This window comes from Miniopterus natalensis, chromosome 7 (genome assembly GCF_054644295.1).
Source record: "Miniopterus natalensis isolate mMinNat1 chromosome 7, mMinNat1.hap1, whole genome shotgun sequence".
Lineage (NCBI taxonomy): Eukaryota > Metazoa > Chordata > Mammalia > Chiroptera > Miniopteridae > Miniopterus > Miniopterus natalensis.
Window position 1 is genome coordinate 80197348 of NC_142087.1, and position 20424 is coordinate 80217771.

Sequence of the window (20424 nt, forward strand, 5' to 3'; positions counted from 1 at the left end):
TGAGAAAGGAGGGAAGAATGCTTTCAGATTCATGTGGGAGCAGACCCTAAACTGGAAGACACGCCTTAGCTTCTACTTTCTTCCTGAAACAAGAGTCAAGGTCATCTGAGCCTGGAGTAGATTCCTGCCAGCACCACAAGGGATGACATTAGATGGGGCAGGACAAGCTGCAGGAGTGTCCCTGAAACACGGTCAACAAATAGAATGAGCCAGCAAGGCTCCAAGGGGTGTGTCCCAGTCACCAAAACATACTACCTTTCCAAGTAGTGCACATGAGAAAGAAACCCAGTTACAATTCCCATTATCTAAACACCATGACATCCTAGCCACACTCCCTTCCTGGCTTACCAGGTGGTCAGTAAAATGGTAACAAGAATAACAGAAAAACCCAATACAATGGATGCTGGGGTTCAGACAGAACCCCAGCATGCTGGAGACAGCCTGTAGGCCACCTCATCCATGAGTCCCCTCAAAGCTGTCACAGAGCAGCGGCCATCACTGTCAGGTTAAACCAGACACAACAAGGGGTGTGAACGTGCACAGGGGTGTGAACGTGCACAGGACAGCTAGAGCTTACCGGTTGAAGACGTTATCGCTGAACGCGTACTTCTCCAGGCGAGTGAGGGGAGGCAGGTGATCCTGGCCTGGGATGTCCAAGAAGGCTGTCACCCTCATGCTGTCACAGTCTGGACCATAGTCTTCAAATCCATCTGAAGGGGAAGAGGGGAAAAACACACTCCTAAGTGTGCTTCGACTGAGACAAGTCACACCTGGGCAGAGGCACGGCCTTGCAGCCTACTTTGCACTTCACAGCCTTCTCCGGCTGAAGCCTCTGAGGACTGCAAACCTGACCATCACCTAAAACATGGGTGGGGAACATCCGGCCCGAGCAATCATTTGGTCTGGCTGTCAAGGCAATCGCAGGCAGGACTCGAAATTCAATAAATTAGGAGCTTTTTTCATAGCTAATTTTTAAGTTGATAATTTTGTATGGCCCTCGAATGATGTTATAAATATCCAAATGGCCCTTGGCAGAAAAAAGGTTCCGCATCCCTGACCTAAAAGAAGGGAGCAGGTTCATCATCCAGGAGAAGGTGATAAGACCCGAGTCATGAGGAAAACAGAATGCCCTTCTAGTGCCATCGGTCTGACACTGGAGTCACCTCTCATCGTGGATGGGACATCTCCTCTACCAGGGAACTCGGAAGCAAGTGACCAAATGAAAATGACCATGGAGTTCTATGCAAACAGGTTTAAAATGGTCAAAAGAAAAACAGTAAGTTTGACCCCTTATCAAGAGTCTGACAAAGAGCCCATCCCATGTCTTGTCTTGTCATAAATGTGCCTGTCATACAGCTTCACCCACCCTGTGGCTCAATGCCCATGGACCCACACCTCTGGCCTGGCAACACCCAACCAGACCCTCCACGTGGATGTCTGTAGGCTTCCCCAACTCGCTCTGGCCAACAATGAGCCACTGGTCACACAGACTCTTCCTCCTAAAGCCTGGGTTTCCCTTCACCGCCCCCAGCTGAGGGCAGGCACCTCCTTCCATCCAATGGAGCAGGGCAGCTGAGCCCATGGGCACTGGATTGGAACAAATTCCCCAACTACTACGCACCAGCTGTGAGACCAGAGAAGTGACTTAATATCTCTGCACGTCCACATTGTCCTATGGAGGCTGAATATGAAAGCTCACCCTTACCCCATCAGGATGTTGGGAAAGTAAGTTCATGCAGGATAAAACAGTTGTGGTAACAGGCCTTCTGTTATGACAGAAGTGGGAGGAGGGGTAGTCACTCTTGAAAAATCAAAACACAGGCCTGCATGACCTATGACTGCAGAGTCCAGATTTACACTACCTGCAAAGTGCAGGAGCCCCACACTGACCTAGAGGGTCACTGTCCATATTTACTCCAATTTCAGACATCCCAGCAGTAACAGAAAAAAGCTATCTAAAGAGGCTGTCGCAATCCAATAACCATGCAATTTCATGAAACAGTCCCTGCTGAAAATAAGTGGGGAATAAAAATTTTCAAACTATACATGGTCACAAGCCATCAAGAAGAAGAGTTGGCAGACACAACAAGCAAGAATTTGCACCCCAAGATTAGAAATATTAGAAAAACCCGAAATGGACTAGCAAATAATTACACACAGAATGAATAAGATTAAAAAATAGATGTCATAATGAAAAAGAAGAGAGTGAGGGGTGGGAGGAACATGCACATTTGAGAAAGAACCAAGTAGAAATGAAAAATAGAAACAATTTAATTAAAAATTCAGTTGCTGGCTTAAATAGCAGTTTAGACACAGCTCAAGAGGAGTCAGTGAGCTGGAAGACTGATCTGACAGATCGCCCAGAACACTGCACGGAGAAATAGAGTTGGAAAGCACTCAGCAGAAACCAAGGCACGTGAAGAATGGAGCAGTAAGGTCTAAAATAAATCCAGCAGGAGTTACAGAAGGAGGAACTGGAGGTAAGTGGGAGAAGCAATATTCAAAGAGAGAATGGCTAACAATTTTCCAGAATGGGAAAAAAGATGAAGATTCAATCTGAAGAATTACAAATCCTGAATGGAATGATTAATAAATCCATACTTAGACTGTAGAACACCAATGGCAAAAAAAAAAAAAAAAAAGCATCTAATGAAAACAGAGAAAAATTAAAGGTTATATCCCAGATCTCTCACAAGATGTTAGAGGCAAAAAAATAATCAGTAGGAGTGTGGGATCTTGAGTCAAAACTCCTGATTGTGAGATCCAGCTCTGACTCTCATAAGGTATGTTAATTTGATAAATCTCTGACTCTTGTTTTCTCACCTTAAAAGGGATGCCTACCTCGGATGATTGCTGTAGTGCAGATTAAACTACATTAGACAGACATCACACAGACATAGTTATAAAGCAGCTGACACACATAAGCACTCCGAAACTATCAGCTTCCAGCATTATAATTAAATCACTGAGCACATTATATTACTGATACTGTTTATGTTTCTATCTCCAGTGTTCAGAGCGATCACAACCACTAGAAAGAAGTGTACGTGTGGGGAAGGGGGGGAAGGCAGGACTCTTGGAAAGAAAAACATCAGAGAGAGGATGCCTCTGTATTAAACTCGGCCCAAACTCTGTCTTGGCCCCCAAATCACTAATTTGTGTGGCAAACTCCACAGCATAGCTAAGAGAACTGGAATGAGATTTGGGATACTATCCACTAGAGGAGAGACAGGGGTAACAATTTAACCTCAATTTAAGTGCCTACTAAAATAAAACAAAACAAAGAAATCAATACTTTTTAATGCATATAACAAATTTCAGAGATTTTATAGCATATAATATTCACAATATCCAGGTTACAATCCAAAATTACTCAATAAACAAAAAAATAGGAAAACATGAACTGGCTAAAATAGAAAAAAAATCAAAACAGATTGACTCTAAAAGGACCCAAATGTTGGAATTTCAGACAAGGATTTCAAAGCAACTATTACAACCCTGGCCCATTTGACTCAGTGGTTAGAGCATTGTCCTGGGGACTGAAGGGTCCCAGGCTCAATTCCGGCCAAGGGTACATACCTCCAGTTGCAGGCTCGATCCCTGACCCTGGTTGGGACACATGCAGAGGCAACCAATCGATATATCTCTCTCACATCGATGTCTCCCTCCCTCCCTTCCTCCTTCCCTCCCTCCCTCTCTATCTGAAAAGCAATGGAAAAAATATCCTCAGGTGAGGATTAAAAAATAAAATCACTATTACAAAATGCTTATGGTGTAAAGGAAAACTATGCCTATAATGAGTGAAAAGATAAGGAATCTCAGCAAATAAATGTTAACTATAAAAAGACATCAAATAAAAATTCTAAAATGGAAATAATATCTGAAACTCAAAAATTCATTGCATGAACATAACAGAATGGAGATGATAAAATAATGCCCCCAAACTCCCCAAATTTGGTGAAAGAAATAAATGTACAGAAGGATCTCAGCAAACCCCAAGAAGATAAACACACAGAAAACCACACTTGGACACATCCTAGTCAAACTGCTGATAACCAAAGATGATAATCTTGAAAGCAGCAGAGAAAAATAACCATTACATATGAGGAGTAATGATTCACATGATCTCTGTACTACTCACCAGAAACAATGGAGGCAGAAGTCCTTGGAAACATATCTTTAAAGGACTGAAAGAAAAAACTGTCAATCCACAACTTCATATCCAGGGAAATATCCTTCCCAAATGAAGATGAAATAAAAACGTCAATTTTAAAAAAACAAAAAACACCACCTAAAAATTTTTTTTGAATTTTTAAACATTTTGATTTATCTGTTTATTTTTATTAAGGTAACATTGGCTAATGACACTATATAAATTTAAAGTATTTATTTTTAATACACCCTTTAAACACAGCCAGTCAATGTACATACACTACAGAAATGCTAAAAGAAGTTCTGCAGGATGAAAAGGAATCATACCATTTGGAAATGTTGTCTTCAAAAGAAATCAAAAGCATTAGAAATGGCAAATATGTGGGTAAATTTTTTAAAACTATTTTTCCTCTTAATTTCCTCAAAACATATATGATGGCTTACAGTAATACAAAGCGGAAATTATAACTTCCTATTGTGGCATTTATAACCTATGCAGATGTACTATATAATAAAAATTATAACACAAAATAGGAGGGGAACGATGGGAACTACACAGTTGTCAGGTTTCAGCATTTTACATAAAGTGGCGCATTATTAACTCCACGTAGGCTGTTTCCGTCTCTGCAGCTAAACTCAGAGGCCCTTTAAACCCTGGGACTGTGTCATATAGAGCCTGGAACACAGCAGACACTTAATAAATACTGGTTTCTATAGAAATCAGTCTCCTGAGACTTTGATTACCAGGATTCAATTCATGAGAGTCTAGCAGCCCCTGAGAAAGCTGAGAAAATCTAGTTTCCACAAAAATGAGGTGCAGCAGTAGCCTAAAGCTACCTGCAGCTGCACCCACGTGAGTTATAAAGCAGCCAAGACATTAATTCATTCAGTTCTGCTTGCAAAAATGAGAGATCTTAGCTTCAGAAAAGAGAGAAGGCAGGTCAAAGACTATAATATAACTGCTAAAATAAAATAATGAATTCTAACATTCAATATAAAGTACATGACTTATTCAAAAATATTCAATCATCCTAACAATGAATATAGAATTAAATTTTGGCAATACATATTACATATGGAAGGAGGGGCAGAGAGGAAAGAGATATAAAATTCATCTGAAACAGTAAGAAATCTGAATTAAGGGTATTTGTTTTATTTTAAGAAATGGAATTGCAGTTTTAGTCCCCTCCAGAGCCAAAGAGATCCAGCCTCCCTGCTATTCCTGGGAGGTTCCACACTCTCAGACTCTGGCTCAGTCTTCAGCCAGCCAGGCTGCAAATCCATAGCCCGTCACCTGGCCTCTGAGGATGGACAGCTTGGGACAGGATATCTCCATGTGTGGCACATAGAAGGTCCATTCAATGTCACTAAATCACACAGTGGGAAAATTATCCCTGGCTCATTCTGACCGAATCAGAGGAAGCTTGCTCTTGCCACAGGCGTGTGAGCACTTCCTGGACACTAGTGCATCTCCCTTCCGAACAGAGCAGGTCTCAGGTTTGGAATCTTAGTAAGCAACTTGGTCTGCTTGATTTTAATTGTTTTACTTTAAGACAATTGTTTTGTCTTATATTTTGGTGAAGTTTCACACTGAACAACTGATACAAGTCTTCTAAAATGTGTTTAAATAAAAAAATTATCTGACATGAGAAAAATACATGCGGTGTACACATAATGCAGAAATAAGACTAGCAGGACACAAACGACTGGCATCTGAAAAACTGCATTCGCGGAATCCAAGAAAACATTCCCATCAACAACAGCACGTTCCTCTGAGAACGACAGTGCCTTTTATTCCAAGTACTGAAAATCAAGCTTTTTTAATATACAAGTAGACATTTTCTCGTATGACTCACCATCCTAGCCCCTTTCAAAATGAGAAAATCCTCCGTGAGTCACATTCATAAGATTATCCATAATATTATTATTATTTACCTGGAAACAGTGTATTGGGTCTTTTGAACTACCCATAAAAGCAACAGAGTTTACTAAAATGGACATGCAAGTGAGATTTGGGTCTGCTGCCCACAAAGTGAGTAACCAGAGCCAGCATTACCTTTAAGGCAATTGTGAAGGCCTTATGGCCAGAAACCGTGATTAATAACCTCTTCCCAGGACGTTTTAATGTTTTTCTTTTATAAAGTCTTCAAAGACAAACTAAATCCATCAACAGCTGATGAGCTATATCAAGAGCACCCACCCTCTCCTCAAGTTATGACAACAAAAAATTGTCGTAACTCCAGTCATTGCCACGTGTCCCCAGTTGAGAACTGCTGTAAAAGAGAAAGACATATCAGGTGTTGTTCCTGAGCAGCCCCTGGTGAGTGGATGTCCTGCAGAGGGAGGGGTTTCAGGTCAACAGGAATGACCCGACCCGCCTTTGCCCCTCTGACTTCAACCCATGCTCTTCCTCCTGCCCTCCCTGCCCTCCCACAGCCACAAGGCTCCCTGCTAGTTCCCAAACCCTCCAGTCACTTCCTTGGCTACGGGCGACTGCCCTGCATGGCAGCTCCCTCTGCCCAGCGCTCGCCTCCCCAAGCGTCCTCGGTGGTAACTTCCTTCTCCTCTCCGAGTCTTTGCCTATTCATTCTCTCAGCAAGGTCCTCCCTGACCACCTTATATTGAAACCGCAAGCCTCCCACCCATGTCCCCCCTTACCCTGATCTACATTCTGTTTTTCCAGAGAATTCATAACCTTTTAACACATGGAACACACACAGAATGTTTACTTCCTATGTCCACTGTTTACCAGCTGGTCCACTCTGCCCCTGCACCCACACCCAGCATAAAAATCTGTGACTGACACATTGACATGCCTGGCACACAGCAAGCACTCAATAAAAGTTGCTGAATGAATGAATGAATGGTGAAGATCTGCCAAGCTAGCTTATTGATTGTGTCTCCTGACAGTGAAAGTAGCACATAAAATGACTCCTGCTCTCACAAAGAACTTTCTAAAATGTACAATTTTAGCCACTGCTAAGAGAGCATGTTGTCTGGCAACTGTTCATAAGAACAGTAAGTTGAGGTCTGCATGGTAATTTCATGAGCAGTCGATTACTTGGAGTCTCAACAACTCCAGGTTACCCAGAAGGATAGGAATCTTAAGCATTCAAGTTGGAAATGAAATATGAAGTAGCACATAAATAATTCCTTGTTCAAATTTTTTCACTGTATTTTCTCCCATTTGGGGAAAAAAAGTTACCTACTCCATTCATGAAAGCTTAATATCATGCAGAAAAGCAAAGATGTCCTCAGAAAGTAGTTTCTAATAATACCTCCAGGCCTTCTTGGCTCAATTTAAAATACATTTTAAAAAATTGACCATGATTGCCTTTATGTGCTTTCTGCACTGTGATGAACTTTTGAACAAAAGCTGCTTTCTTCTAACTTTCTGTTCCATGTTAGGTTCATTGGCAAGTTTACACAGGATATCACTAACCCTTTACCAAAAATTATGAGTAATTTAAAGCTAACAAAGACCAGCAGAAGGAGGACTCAGAAGAACTGCCAGCCTGGTTCACAGGGTGGGTGGCCTCTCCTACCACACCTTAGGCTCAGCACCAACGCCTGCACACACCATGTGAACACTTCCCTAAGTGGTATGGCCCATGTCCCAGAGACTCTGCTGCATCTCACTCAGCTATGGTTGCCACCTGCCCTCCAGGGGACAGTTCAAATTTAGAAACCCAGCTAACAAGCTAAGGGAGGTACAGCTCATCTCCATGTCCAACCAAAACCAGGTGGTCCTGAAGCAGCAGCCCTGACTCACACAACCAAAGATAAGACCGAATCTTCTTCAATGAGGTTCTGATCAGTTTGCAAAGAGTAACAGTCCAATATCCTTTGACCCTGATGTTAGGTGACTAAGGGGGGAAAAAGGCTCTTCCCTGATTAACAGTCTCACCAGAAAAACAATCTTTGCAACTACAACTTGGGGAAAATCAGGATTTACCTTCCTCTATGCTAAGTAGTTACTCAAGGGTTATCTACTAAAAATAATGAACACTGTCAGTATTTTTATCATTTAAAACAAGCTGGGGGGTAAAATAAAGTGGATGAGGATTCCCTAGTGAAAATACACAATGGGCCCGTGAGCACTTGCCTGTGTTGTGTGTCAACGGCTTTCACAAAACACCAATCTGTCTTAAAACAGCTAAGTACAAATTAATGTTTTAAGTATAATGTTAATTGAATGTGTATACAGGTTCAAAATACAGTAGATACAATCTAATAAAAAGAGAGCAAGAAAAGAAATTGTATAGGTCATTTTACATCAAGAAAAGGATCAGAAGATCTAGTATAAAAGCAGGAGGATTTTTAACAGCGAACCTACCTCCAAATACTCTCTTCCTGCATGGCTAACTTCGTGTGACAACAGGAAACTGTAACTCAATATTCAACAGAAGACGTGATCAGAGATGAGAATGACATGGTCCCCCAAATCCAAAAGCTCCCAAGGGAACACGATCATCATACACATAACAACCCACAATTCTCCCACAGCCAGAGCCACAGGATACAGGTGTAAACAAACTGGGGAAGAAACCAGGCCTGCTTGGAAAAGGGAAAAGATGGGGAGATGCTTCCCTGAACCGAAGCGACAGCTGAGTTAGGTTCTGAAGATCAAGTGGGAATCCACCACATGGGAAGAAAGAGGCGCTGGGACAGGACGAAAGAACATTCCAGATGAAGGAGAGAATGCTGCGGACAAAGGGCATTGAGTGTCCATCTGCTTCCTTGCAGTGGTTCCAGGAAGTCAGAGATCTCCCATGGAGCCACCAAGCCCTGACTGAGCCGCCTCGCTAGAACTGGTCTTAAGTCAAAAGATGAGAAAAACTAAACACAATAAAACATACCTGGTGAGATACCTTTATCGGCCTGGACATGAACAGAGGTAGAGATGGGGGCAGAATGTTACAGCACGTCTAACCCGGCAAGCATTTTCATTAAGAATCCCTTCTCCAGGCATTCCCGATATTTACGATTCTCCATTCAACATGTCATCCTGTCACTATAACTCTAGGTGAGATATGCCACCCTGGGCCAGCCCAATTATCCATTCGATCCAATATTCTGTCTCTGACACAGACAGGACATTGGTTGGGAGAACATGATTGATGTGGCCCACTCTGTCCGTCTCAAAATGTTAGAAGATTAGTGGATCACCATCAAGAAGGAGGTTATTTAGCCTATTTGCCAAATCTGTACTTAAAAAACAACAGAAGAATGTATTAATGTAGAACTTACATAATCAGTCATTTCTTGGAGCTTCTCATTAGCCACTCTTTAGTGAACAAAAACCAAGTCTTTGTAAGGCCATAAATGACTTGGGGGGAGCCAGAGTAAATCATCCATTAACGTGTTAAAGTGGTCTCATCGTTCTTGCTAACAGGCTTATAAATACAAATGCAGATTTCTAAGTTGGGACTACTTCTAATAGCTAGAGTAGACAAACCTGGCCCATCTAAAAGATAAAGAACACTTCTGATTCTTCACTGGCTTTGGGGGAAAACTGACCCTTGCACAGCGCAGGTCCTCGTTGGCTTAACTAAATTTCGACAGCAAGTTGCACGGGCAAACTTTCTCTATAGAAATGCCATTCTCTAATAAGACCCAGGCTGATTTATTAGTCCTTGTATGAGCAGGTCCATCCACTGCATAATGCTTTACATTGCAAATCTTTGAGGGCCACGGATGGTTATTACCAGTACTACACAATGGGCTGGCTGGAAAGACCAACTTAATTCATGAGCAGCCGTCCTTTCTACACCGTGCATACATGGAAATTCCTCTCTGATTTGTGGCTTTAATCACAGTTTCCAAAATCTGTCGTTATTTACGAGTCTGACTTTTACACTGACGGTCAATGGGAAACATTTTCTCAGGTTACCTGACAGGAAAGAACTCTGCGGGCCAGGCGGAGAGTGCGCTCCGCTCCGTTTGGATACCGCGCGCCTGTTTTCCTGCCTACTCAGCGGGTGGGGACAGAGTTGGAGGAGAGGGGGCACTAGAGTCTACACTGTACTAATGAATGGAATAGTATTACCTTAAAATGCAGCAACTTCTCTAGTCAGCCTCGAGGCAGATTGCAAGAGGAAAAAAAGGTTATAAAAGAACACCTGTATGTGCATGTGGGTGACTATCTTCCTACTGTTCAAAATATTTGAAACAATCAAGTAATGCTGACCAGTGTGAAGTCACTTCTCTACTGACCCTTAACCAAACTGTTGGGAAGATAGCTTTCTTCCTTCTGGAAAGCAGCCAGCTCTGCCCTGGATGCAGCAAGTCCCACTCCTGTGCAGTCCCATTCCTGTCGTACAGCCCACACTTCGCACTCATCTGCCCTCTTTTTGCTCTCTACCATCTTTCCCTTTTTACCAACTCCTTCCCCACAGTTCACAGTTACGCTTCCCCATGCCTTGATTTTAAAATCAATACTTTGGGGGGGAAAATGAAGTATAACATTCATATAGAAAAGTGTACAAATAATGAATTTTCACAAACTAAACATGCCTGAGTAACCAGCACTCAGCTCAAGAAGAAATTCTACCACCCTAGCCAGTTCTGGTCAGTGGTTAAAACATCAGTCCAAGGACTGAAGGGTCCTGGGTTCAATTCGGCCAAGGGCACGTACCCCAGTTGCAGGCTTGATCCCCAGCCCTGGTTGGGGCGTGTATCTACTCTGGCAACCAATGGATGTGTCTCTCTCACATCAATGTTTCTCTCTCTCTCTCTCTCTCTCTCTCTCTCTCTCTCTCTCTCTCTCTCTCTTTCCTTTCCACTCTCTCTCTCTGAAAAGCAATGGAAAAAATATCCTCGGGTGAGGATTAAAAGAAAAAAAAAAAGAAAGAAAAACTTCTACCAGCATCTCCCAAAGCCCCTCCTGCTCCCTCCACTTCCTTCACCCCTGGAGTGACCACTCCCCTGCCTCCCAACTGCCTAAATTAGCTTTGCTTGTCTTGCCCTCTGTATAAAAAGAATCACACGATTTGCACCCTTCAGTGTCTGGCTTCTTTCACTCATCATTATGTTCGTAAAGTTCATCCATACTTTCCTAGAGTTGTAGATCACTGGCTCTTACAGCTGCATAGTTTTCTACTGTGTAAACATAACCACAATTTATAACCCATTGTACTCATGACAGAATCTGGGTGGGTTCCATTTTTTGACTATTAAGTATAGTGCTGCTATGATCACATCTCTTTGAAAACAGATAATCATGTTTTGTTGGGCATATAACCAGGAGTGGAATTGTTGGGTCATTCAAATCCTTTTTTTAAAAAGATTTTCAGAGTAGATACAAATAATGCAAATGTGTTCTAGGCTCTTCTACCCAAGAAGAAAAGCAATCAACCTCAACCCTTCTAGCCCCTCCAGCTGCTGATTCTTGAAAAGCTGTTTCCCTTGCCAGGTTGTTAGTTCCCAAAAGAAGTGGTAGCTTTTGTACCTCTGCCTGGGTTGCTTCCTAAGATAGAAATCCCAGCAAAACATCCAAGGACTCCCTACTGCCTCTCAGGTCAAGTCTAAACCCCATGGCTGATGAGGCATCCTTCCCTGACAGCCCCCAACCCCACCTCCCCACCCTCAGCCCACTCTTCCGCTCCCAGACAGCCCTTGTTCCCCAGTCTCTGACCTCACTACAACTCTACCTCCCTCTGCCCAGAATGCCCATCGCCTTCCATGGCCTGACTCAACTCAGAGGGCACCTCCCCTCCTACTGCTGGCAGATGGAGTCACTATTTTCTTAATGCCCAGCTCTTTGTTCACTCTTCTGAGCCCTCCACAGGCCACGGCTGCACCATTTCTACAGAGGCAACTCCCCTCCAGGCAACAGTGTTTCTGGGGTGAAGCCCAAGGCTTATTCATCCTTCTACCCCTAGCGCCTCCCACAGGCTGGCACCTTGGAGGACCTGGAGAAACATTTGTTACATGGATGACTCATTTCCCACATGGAAAGCAACCATCTGCCCTCATCTCTGTGTTCCCCCCATCAGGGTTAAGATTAAGAGGTGTTTTGAAGGTCAAAACCACTTTCTCTTTCATTAGTTGGGTTTTGTTGCAAATTTTCTGTTTAAAATATCTTAATTTGTGATGTAGAAAGCCATTTTAAATTCTTTTTAAACAGAGACCAGTTCAAGGAATTTCTGATCATCTGTTTGGCTCACAGGAATTGGAAAATACAGACAACAAAAGTGAAACGCATTGTGATTTCTTGGAAGGGAAGCAAAAGTTGATTCCGCTTCCACCACTGACTTTTTTGTTCCTTGTCACCCTCATCCTGCTGGGAGGAAATAGGCACATGTTTTTATCCTCAGGACAGCAACTGGAAAAATGAGGCATGAAGTCTGAGCAACTGGTCAAGGGTTATTCAACAAAGCAGGGCTCAGCTCTTCAAACTGAACCTAGTGGGAAAGACAGCCTGTTAGGTTGGCTCAACTAATTGACAGACTTATGGGCTCTGATAGAATGAAATGAGCTTGATTTAGGACAGGGGTTGGCAAACTACACCCCATGGGCCAAATCCAGCCCACTGCCTGTGTTTGTAAATAAAGTTTTATTAGGAAACAGCTATGCCTATTTGTTTATGTTCTGCCAGTGGGTGCCTCCGGGCTGTCATGGCTTCAGTGGTGACATCAGAAGAGCCTAAAATATTTACTATCTCATCCTTTACAGAAAAGGAAAAAAAAATTGACCATCTTTCATTTAGAAAATAGTTTGATGTGTGGGTTTTGTTCTATTTCCCAAGATTAACATGCTCAAGTTCCTGTTCCTGTTCAAACTATTTCACTTAATGGAGAGGTTGTTGTTATTATTTTTTAATTAACAATCTTTGATTCAAGTTTATAGAAAAGAAAAAGTTCAGCGCTTTTGGTTTTAGGCTCAAATTAGTACAGTTTATGTGCTTTGGGGGCACACAGCTTGGTTGTGGTGCCTGAGAAGAACATTTTTACAAACATGGAACAAAGTGGGCAGCTGAAATGGAACTCTTTTTTTGCTCTGGAGGATATCTTTTATTCGAGCTCAAACATATACCACTCCTTCCAATATTAAGACTCAGAGTCTACCTTTATTCTTCTGTTTTAGCTAGCTAATACTAGTCTCAACAAAGGTCCAGATATCATTTGTTCGCAACTACTTCCAACTTCTTTCACGGATAGCTCTTAAAAACTAAACATTTGAAAAGAAAGTGTTCCCCAAATACTAATATATTCTATGAGTCTGTCTTTTGAAGCTGAATACATCCAATAATAACTTTGCAGCCAACTTCAGAACTGCAATCCAGCTCTCCAACTCTTTGTGCAGATGTTTAATCCTATATGAAACTTTCATACCATTTTTTAAAACTTTGTGTTATGGAAATTTTCAAATGTATGCAAAAACAGAGCAGTATAATAAATCCCCATGTCCCTAGCAACCAGCTTTGAGTATCAAGATTCTGCTCTTTTCCCATTCATCCTTCTTCCCAGCTTTCTGCTTATTTATTATTTGCTGCGGTATTTGAAAGCAAACCTCACACATCAAGTCATTTCACCCATAAATGCTTGTTTGTTTCTGTCTGATATGCCCCTTCTTTGAACAAAGCTGTAACACTGGGCTAAAATGTTTTATGTGTACTATCTCATCTAATTCTCCATCAATCCTATGAGTCATCTCCTATTCTCATGTCATTTTCCAGATGAAGAAGTTGGACAGAGTGAGAGAGAGATCTGCCCAAGGTGACACAGCTAAAGGTAGGAAGTGGGTCACAGGGCCTCAGGGTTCCTGCAAAATTACATCCAACAAAATTAATAATAATTCTTAACATAATGTAATACCCAGTCCAAGCTCAGTTTTCCCTAACTGCCTCAATAACATCTTTTTATAGCTGGTTTGTTCAACCAGGAATCCAAATTTGACCACATTCTATATTTTGCCACTAGGTCTCCTAGGTCCCTTTATACCTGTAACAAGTTCCCCTCAATTTTTTTTCACCCACCACTGACATACACTTATTTCTAATTGGTCAAGCAAACCTTACCAAGTATAATACCTCCTCAGCGTCCACATGCTGCGAGCACACCCAGACATGCACAGGCCTTTAAGCCCCTTAGGCACAGATTTATAGAGCTCCACCCTCCACGTGCAGTCCACCACTGGGACCACTATACCAGGCAATCCACACACTTGCTGCTCTCAAGAGGAGGAAGTTAGATTGCTTCAGCAAGCTAATTCTCTAAAATTAAATCTTTCCTATGTTGTGATGGCCCGAAGACTCAGAATGATTTAAAGAAACAAGGCATCCATTCATTATGGCTTCTTTTTGAAGTTACCCAAATTTAATCAACAATCACAAAGTAAATCAGACAAGCCTTCTAATCCATTATTGTCACCAGTAACAACATTAATTGAACACCTAGATCATGTAGGACATTGGGTTATAAAAAGGATGACCCGTGTCCCTGCCCAAAGCCCCTTATAGCCTAAATGGTTATCACATCATTTAGACAAACATGCTCAAGGATGACAACAGGCATAGAGCAACTCAAACCAACACCATGCCCCTTCATCAGGTTAACACTGCTTGTGAGGTCCCTGGGGTGGAGTAAGATGAACAAGAGTGGGAAGGACAGAGTTTGGTGGCTAGTTCTACCATGCATGAGTGCCGCATGGGACAAGTTACTTAAACTCTGACTCCTAGTTTCATCATTTGTGAAAGAATAACCCCACCTACCTCACCAAGCAGCAGCTGTTAACACCGAATCACAAAATCTTATATGAAAGCCTAGCAATGATGATGATGATTAAAATAATAATAATAAAATCATTGAATACTCATTATGCTGGGCACTGGGCTAAAATGTTTTATGTGTACTATCTCATCTATTCCTCCATCAATCCTATGAGTCATCTCCTATTCTCATGTCATTTTCCAGATGAAGAAATTGGACAGAGTAAGTGAGAAATCTGCCCAAGCTGACACAGCTAAAGGCAGGAAGTGGGTCACAGGGCCTCAGGGTTCCTGCTGTCAATCATGGCAGGATAATGTCTCCCAAACACCACCAGTGAGGTGTAAAGGTGGGATGCAGGACAGCATAAACTATTGGTGGGGACAGGCCCTCCTTTTCAATTACAGCAATTATACTGTAAGGTCATAAGATACAGCACGCCACAGCCCACACTGGTGCTCAAACAGGAAGCCCCAGGAGGATCCTAGAATTGCCCTATTCAAGGCACGGGTATGTTCAGAGCCATAATGGTGGTTTACTTCTTAACTGGGGCAAGTCTTCAGCGAACTGCTGAAGAGTATTTAAGGCCATCTTTATTACAAGTCTCAAAAACCCAATATTTGTTGAAACAGGGCCAAAGTAAAATCATAATAATGTTTACCTATATAATCTCTTACTTCCTTTTTGTATGTATACAAAAAAGACTGAAGGAAGCTAGCCGCCAGGAAAGAGGTCCAACTGCCTGCAGCCACGGTGCTTTGAGAAGTCCACCCTAGCTAAGTGTTTCTTACATACAAGGCTTAGCACTAAATCTTTTAATTTAACCTTCACAAAAGCCTTTGTGGACCATTATGCCCATTTTACAGATGAGGTCACTGAGGTTCAGAGTGGAACAGGATTTCACCCTCTGGCCATCTGATTCCAGAACCCATGCTCCCAACCATCACCTTCAGTGCCCCTTCGAGTACCACTCTACTTTTAAAAAGTTGCCTCCCTCTAGAAGAGAAAATGTGCAGAAACAGTTTAAAACTAAAAATAAACACCAACTCTTATAATTCGGAAACTTGTAGATGGAAAAGGGACGAGCAGAGTGAGACTTCCATTAATGTTAGCTATTTTGGTCATTTGTACAGGTCCCTTCACCAGAGAGGACCCCAGAATTATCTGTTGACAAGTCTGCTCTCCCCCTGGACAGCCAGCTCCCTGAGCACCCTCCCGCATTCTGGTTCATCTGTTTAGATCCAGAACAAGTAGGTGCTCAAGAAACCTTTGATGAATGGAGAGGAAACCTTCATTCCCACAAAAGCGAACTCGCACTTCCAGGACATCCCCCCAGCCATCAGTCCTTACAGGGATTCCAAAGGAAAGGAGGGGGCAGGCAGGGGCAAGTGAAGGAGACCCATCCCAGGAATATGGGTGCCAGTGATCAACCGAGGACCAGAGACGGAGCTGGGCGTGTGCCAAGGACGCGGGGAGGTCTGCGGGGTCCCGGGGCCGGCGGCGCGGAGCGCAGGACACCCCCACTCCGTTCCGCAAGGTCCCGGGGCGCAAGCAGAGGCCCTGGGGAAGCCCCCGCGCCCCCAAGGAGGCCGTCTCCCCCCACCCACCCCGGGCCTCCGCTAGAGGAGGAGGATGACGAAGAGGAGGAGACAGGAAGTCAGAAGTTTCCCAACAACCAAACTCCTCACCCGAGGGGAGGGCTCCCCATCCTCGGCCGCCCCGCCCAGGGAGGAGGAGCCACCACCAGCGGATCAAGACAGTTGGGGGTCCCACTCCCAGGGTCCCAACAAGGAGGATCCGGCTTGTAGCACCACCCTGACGGTCCGTGCACCCAGAATTGTTGAGAAAAGCTCCCAGGGAGGGGTGGGGGCGCCCCAACTGTTACTTACAATCGTCTAAGTCATCCTGCAAGTCCACAAAGTACAGGGGGATCTCTGAAAACCAAGAGACACAGGAGTTACGAGGGGGCTGCGGCAGCGGGCTCAGCGGCGGGCGGGGAGGGGGGGTCCCCGGGCCTCGCTGGGGGGTCGCCGCTGAGGAGGAAGGGGGCGCCCCCGGTGCCCAGCCCCACTTACCCGCCATCTTGGGATGGGCCTGGAGGCGTGGCCTGTGGCGGAGCCACGCCCCCGCCGCCGGCCACGCCCCCGGATCCACGCCTCCCTCCCCGCCTCGCGGCGCCAGCAGCGCCCCGCCCTCGCGGCGAAGGTGGCTGCCGAGGTGGGCGAGGAGGTCAGGTGACCCGGCCGGCGTCCGAAGATGGCGGCGGCAGCGGCGCTCGGGAGGCCCCGGCACCGTCCCGGCTGCTAGGCGGGTCCCGCGCGGCGGGTGGCGGCCGGGCCGGGCCGAGGGCGGGCTAACGGGCGGCCGCCGCGTCTGCGCGCCCCGCGGCCGGGGCTGGGCCGTGCGGCGACGCCGCGGAATGCCCGTGCTGGGCCTGGCCTGTCCCTCCTCCACTTAGGGCGGCGGCGGGCCCGCGCCCGGGCTCCCGGCCATGGCGCTGAGGGAGCTCAAAGTGTGTCTGCTGGGGGTGAGTGGCGGCGGGCCGGCCGGGAGGGCGGCGGGAGGCCGGGCGGGCCGCGCGGCCGGGGACCAGGCTTGCCCACGTCCCGTCCGCCCTGCCCCCAGCCTCCGCGCGGGCGCCGCCTTCCGCCCGGGACCCTTCCTGAGCCCGGTGCTGAGGGTCCTGCTGGCGGGAGCGACCCTCCCCCGCCCCTGTTGCAACCCCAGGGCTCTTCCCGCCCCCCCAAAGCCAAGAGCTCTCCCTGCCTCCCCCTTGCATCTAGGTTAAGAGTAGCTGTAAGTAGTTTCCTACCCAGGTACTAGAGTTGGCCAAGTCTCCCGAAGTAAGACCAACAACTGGTCCTTGGGTTCTGCAAGCAGCATGAGTCTCCTTCCCCGTCATTTTGGTGTTTTTGAACTTGTGGGCTCACCCTGACACTTCTCACTTATTTTCCTGGAAGGACGTTCAAAGCCGAAAACCCCAAAACTGTGAAGCCATCGCTTCCTGTCTCTTAGGGGCAGTGGTGCCATTTCGGAGCGCGCTTCCTGGAGTTGCTCTGGTCCCAAAACTAGCCTTTCCTGTCCCATGCAGCAGGGAGGGGCTGGGATCAGCCCGGGACTACCCAGAAGTAATGCAAAAGTTCCTAGTTTACTTTATACAGTTAAAAAGAAAGTGAGTTTGTCGGTGTTCACACGAAGCAGAAACGGGGTGTTTCGAAGCTTCTAAAGTCTTAAAAACGGCAAAACCCCTCTCCTACAATACATTTGAAATCTCCTAATTACTCCCATTGAATCCTTATGAAAACCTCCATTGTGTCCCTTAACTTCTAAAAATTTACCCAAGATGAGTTTTCTGAAATCCTGAACTTATGGCACAAGGTAGCTTTTTGGATCTGCAAGCAGCTAGCCCTTACTCATCCATACCATTCTCTTTCAGGATACCGGTGTGGGCAAATCAAGTATTGTATGGCGGTTTGTGGAAGACAGTTTTGATCCGAACATCAACCCAACTATAGGGTAAGAGATGAAATTTATTGAATATATATCTCATGATGTGTCAAAAGTCCTTCCAAATAAGTGTGTTCCGGGGTAGGCCTCACCGTTGTACATGCTAGTGAATTCGGAGACATTGGTTCCTGTCATCTCTGGAAGAACTTGAGATCGAGTACAGTGAGGATTGCTGTGTTTTAAGAAAATTACCTTTTGATTTGTGAGGAGTGAAAACTTCAAAATGAAAATAGGAATTAAAGTCTAGAAGATACATAGAACCTTCGGTCTATGTCTCAGCAGTAGTTACACCTTGAAATAAGGCAGAAAAAAACAGGTCTGGATACTGGGTATTTTTTCACACATGTCAACCAAAAGACATTTTGATGATTTTCATTCTTCCTGCAAAGTCAAAGAGTAGATCCTGAACCCTTCTCACACATTCGTGCTCTAGTAGTGATAATTGGTTAATTAATGAATGTTGAAATGTAAGGTTTTTTTTAGGGTGTCTGGTTCTTCGGATAAGTGACATTGACTGGAAGTAGGTTTTTGACTCAGAAAACCTGTCAGGGTATTTAAATATAATATTAATACTTTCTCTGTGAGTTGTGTTTAATACTGTGTTAGGCTTGTAAAATTAAATTGCTTTAATGCTATTTTTACTGCAGACCTCCAAGCAAATGGTTCCTTTTTACTACAAACCCCCAATCAAATGGTTCCATTGAAAGAGGAGGTCAATTCTGCCTGATAGAGAAACATATTACTGCATACACATACACATTTGAAGGCCTGGAGGTGAAACTACCACTAACTGTCCAAAATTCAAATGACTTTCAATATCCTCCAAAAAAGAACTGTTTATAGCATGTTTAAAGCATGACCTCATCCTCCTCAGAGCTGGTCCGTTGCTACCTGCATGGGAAAGTGAAGTGACAGGAAATGATAGCAGGAAGTGCTGGTGACTCAGTCAGTGACACACCTGATACCTAGTCAGAGCTGAAAACACAGCTCTGAAGTACCCAAGTGCTCCCTCAAATAAGGAGAGAAAAGTGAAAGGTATGTTTGTGGCAGTTGTGAGGCCCAAAGCCCTGTCCTGGGTGTCCCCTCCTTCCTGTTTGCCAGCCCTCCCAGTCTGACGCATGCTGGGCTTCTAACCTCCTCGATCCTACTCCTCACCAGATGGCCTTGGCTCACATTTCACAGGAGAAAGGAATACAAGACTTTCCCCTTATTTCCTTCCACCTTCCTTGTTCCCTCATCCTCAGCAGGTGTCTTCCTCTGTCATGACCCACCTCCCACACACCTGAGCCCTGGAGCCGCCCTCTTCCTCAGTTCTCCCTTTTCTTCCCCAGCCCTGCCTTGTCACAGCATGCAAACATGCTCCTAATGTACCTGTCCATGAAGACAGTACAATTCTCCAAGCCTGCCGCCCAAATTGTGAAGCTCTTAAAAGAGAAGTTACTACTTCCTCGACTGAAGCTTACTTCTCGAACCGCTGTTATCTCAATTCCACCCCCACCATTCCACTCAAACCACCTCCCCTGAGTATCAGTTTCCATCTAACTACCAAAACCGGTGACTTTTTTTTTCCTTCATTAAAGAAAAAATTATATTCCAAGTGCTAAATTGGCTGCTGGTGATTTAGACCCGGGGTCAACAAACTATGGCCATAGGAAGAGAACTAGGCACTCCTGTTTTTGTAAATAAAGCTTTATTGAAACAGTCACGTCCATTCATTCACATATTGTCTCCACTGCTTTGGGGCTCCAATGGCAGAGCTGAATAGTCATGACTTAGACCCTATGGCCCGAAACGCTGAAGATGTTTACTGTTTGGCCCTTGTCAGAAAAAGTTTGCCAATCCCTGATTTAGATAAACTTGGCATCTGCCTTCATGGACCTGACCTACAGGGAGGAGAGTCTATAAGTTGTATACAGGAAGTGATTTATTTGACCATTTTCTTAAAACATTTTTAAGCTTCTGTTTGAGCAGACCAGTGCAGAGTCTAATTATTTTTATGAGCTATAGATCTAAAAATGATTGTGGGACCATATGTTCTCTGTCTGATGTGGTGACT

At 44.6% G+C, this 20424-nt stretch overlaps 2 protein-coding genes across 4 annotated transcripts in view; one reads left to right on the top strand and one right to left on the bottom strand.

Moving 5' to 3' along the window:
• The window catches only part of LOC107529433 (serine/threonine-protein phosphatase 4 regulatory subunit 1-like), a 65761-nt gene extending 48790 nt beyond the window's left edge, over positions 1–16971 (bottom strand). For 2 of the 3 annotated variants that reach the window (XM_087819188.1, XM_087819187.1), the window contains exons 1-3: positions 16937–16971; positions 16751–16795; positions 578–710 (exon numbers count right to left, since the gene is read on the bottom strand). In XM_087819188.1, the coding sequence (XP_087675314.1) occupies positions 578–710; positions 16751–16795; positions 16937–16943 (185 nt within the window). In that variant the 5' untranslated portion in view covers positions 16944–16971. Of the gene's footprint in view, positions 1–577; positions 711–16750; positions 16796–16936 lie in introns of those variants that run through there. The other variant, XM_087819190.1, reaches the window with a different exon arrangement.
• A 316-nt stretch (positions 16972–17287) lies between these two features.
• Positions 17288–20424, top strand: part of RAB22A (RAB22A, member RAS oncogene family) — a 50018-nt gene continuing 46881 nt past the window's right edge. Inside the window, exons 1-2 of the mRNA XM_087819191.1 lie at positions 17288–17388; positions 18298–18377. Of these exons, the coding sequence (XP_087675317.1) occupies positions 17353–17388; positions 18298–18377 (116 nt within the window). The 5' untranslated portion in view covers positions 17288–17352. The remainder of the gene's footprint in view (positions 17389–18297; positions 18378–20424) is intronic.